At 38.0% G+C, this 2,500-nt stretch overlaps 1 protein-coding gene across 1 annotated transcript in view; it reads right to left on the bottom strand.

Annotated features, from left to right (window-relative positions):
• LOC134194294 (proliferation-associated protein 2G4-like) overlaps window positions 1-2,500 on the bottom strand; it is a 7,564-nt gene that overhangs the window by 2,858 nt on the left and 2,206 nt on the right. Inside the window, exons 5-8 of the mRNA XM_062663220.1 lie at window positions 1,466-1,558; window positions 1,348-1,411; window positions 697-775; window positions 557-635 (exon numbers count right to left, since the gene is read on the bottom strand). Of these exons, the coding sequence (XP_062519204.1) occupies window positions 557-635; window positions 697-775; window positions 1,348-1,411; window positions 1,466-1,558 (315 nt within the window). The remainder of the gene's footprint in view (window positions 1-556; window positions 636-696; window positions 776-1,347; window positions 1,412-1,465; window positions 1,559-2,500) is intronic.

Below are 2,500 nucleotides of genomic sequence, written 5' to 3'. Positions count from 1 at the left end.
GTGGCTGGACATTATTCCAGGTCATCACAACCTGCAGCACTTACAGAAAACAGTGCTTCTGGTATCTACTCGGATCCTTCGTAAAGTCATGTCTTCTTTCTAGACAGCCGTGATGGTCTAAGTACTTCTGAAGCAGGGTTTGCTTCCGGTACTTGTAATAGACCTTACAAACCAGACTGATCTGGTTGAGCACGACATACAACCAACAAAATTTTATTATTTAAAATTAATTAATTAAACCAAATAAATTAGATAATTAATTATACATGAAACAATAAACAATTTTAATTAATAAAACCAAATATATTAGATAATTAATTGTACATCAAAACACCAAAACAATTCATAATTTTAATTAATTAATTAGAACAAACAAATTAGATAACTAATTGTACATAAAGCCAACAAACAATTTTATGTTACTTAATTAATCAATTAATTAAACAAATAAATTGGATTAATTGTACATCAAATTTTTTACAATTTTAATTAATTAATTTAAAAATTAGATAATTAATTGTACATCAAGACAACAAAGACAATTTGATTGACTGACTCGTCCATCTCCTGAGCTCACAAGAACGTCGACAGCGTAGACTTCGTGAACAGCAAAAGTGCACGTTTTGTGTTCTTTGCTAGAGACAGAGTGTATGTTAGTTCAATGTTTGTGTCCCAGGTGGTGAAGTGTGTGGTAACCGTTGGAGTTCAGTTGGATTTTGAATAATGCTTTTCTCACCATCGATGACGTGACGTGTCAGTTGATGAGACAACATTCCTGTTGCATGACAGGAGATGATAGTAAACAGACAGAATAGACAAGCATGTAGACAAACAGTAGAACAGACAGATAGACAGACAGACAGACAAACAGACAGACAGACAAACACACAAACAGACAGACATACAGAAAGACAGACACACACAGACACACAGACAAACAGAAAGACAAACAAACAGACAGACAGACAAAAAAACAGACAAACAGATAAACAAATAGACAGACACACAGACAGATACACAAATAGACAGACACACAGACAGACAAACAAAAAAAACAGACAAACACACAGACAGACACTCTAATTGTCTTAGACTGTAATAGCGATGATGTGTGAAAATATATGTATTGACAGACAGACAGATAAACAGACAGACAACAGACAGACAGACAAACAGACAGATAGACAGACAGACAAATAAAAAAGACAGACAAACAAACATACAGACAGACAGACAAACAAACAGACACAGACAGACAGACAGACAGACAAACAGACACATACAGACACACAGACAAACAAACAGACAGACAGACAGACAGCAGACAGACATAGCATCGTAAAATACCCTCAACTGGTTTGCACTGAAACGACTCTGCTACTCTCTGAATAGCATCTGTTACAGTTGAATTCTAAAAAGACAATTTCTATAAACAATAAACTGTTGACCTATATTGTCCACATACCTCTTCTCCTGGCTTCACTAACCGAAGTGCCAGTTCAGACGCAAGATATGCAGCCATTATGCAATCAGCTTTTCTACCCTCAACCTTCATTTCCTGCAGACAAATTTGCAAAATCATGAGTACTACAGAAATCACAAAGGGAAAAAACAGACAAGTAGAAAAATAGACAGACAGACAGACAGACAAATAGACAGACAAATAGACAGACAGACAGACAGACAAATAGACAGACACACAGGCAGACAAACAAACAGAAACAAACAAACAGACAGACAGACAGAGAAACATACAGACAAATAGACAGACAGACAAACAAACAGATAAATAGAGAGACAGACAGACAAATAGACAGACAGACACGCAGGCAGACAAATCAACAGACAGAGAAACAAACAGACAAAATAGACAAACAGAGACAAAAACACAAACAGGCCACTAACAAATACAGAACCAGACAAACAAACAGGAAAAACACACAGTAGTACACACACAACATTCAGAATCACCGAACTCATGCCAGGCATTTTCTAAAGACACTTTGACTAGCACCCTCCATCTTACGCAATTAGCCCCGCCCATTCAGCTATTAGCCATGCCTCTTTAAGGTACAGTAGAACCACCCTAATCCGAATTACCTTGAGCGCCCTGCCTCGTGTACCCAGATCTTAATATAAACTCCAATGCAGCCTGATTTGGGTTGCCGCCGCTTGAAGCAATTATTTAGACTTCACCATATGCGCATATCTGACATTTAAATCCTGACTTTCACAGTATTTAGAAGCATGTAGTTGTTGCAGCTGTGTCATTTACCATAATGACATATGGAGGCATACATAAATGCACCAGTGATCTGGGTGTCCAAGGTGAGGTCTGACATCCAAGGCTATACATTTCAGGGGTGTTGTTACCCGGGGGGAATGGAGCTAAACTTGGCTCCAGACACGGATCCTTTGGCTCCAGAAGAAACTAAAAATTTAATGTGTCCCTGTGCTGGACTCCAGTCTGTCAATGCCATATGCATGTCAGAGTCTGGAC

This window comes from Corticium candelabrum, chromosome 18 (assembly GCF_963422355.1).
Source record: "Corticium candelabrum chromosome 18, ooCorCand1.1, whole genome shotgun sequence".
NCBI classification, from domain to species: Eukaryota; Metazoa; Porifera; class Homoscleromorpha; order Homosclerophorida; family Plakinidae; genus Corticium; species Corticium candelabrum.
The sequence above is the reverse complement of the archived record's forward strand: the minus strand, read 5'-3'. Positions and strand labels throughout refer to the sequence as shown.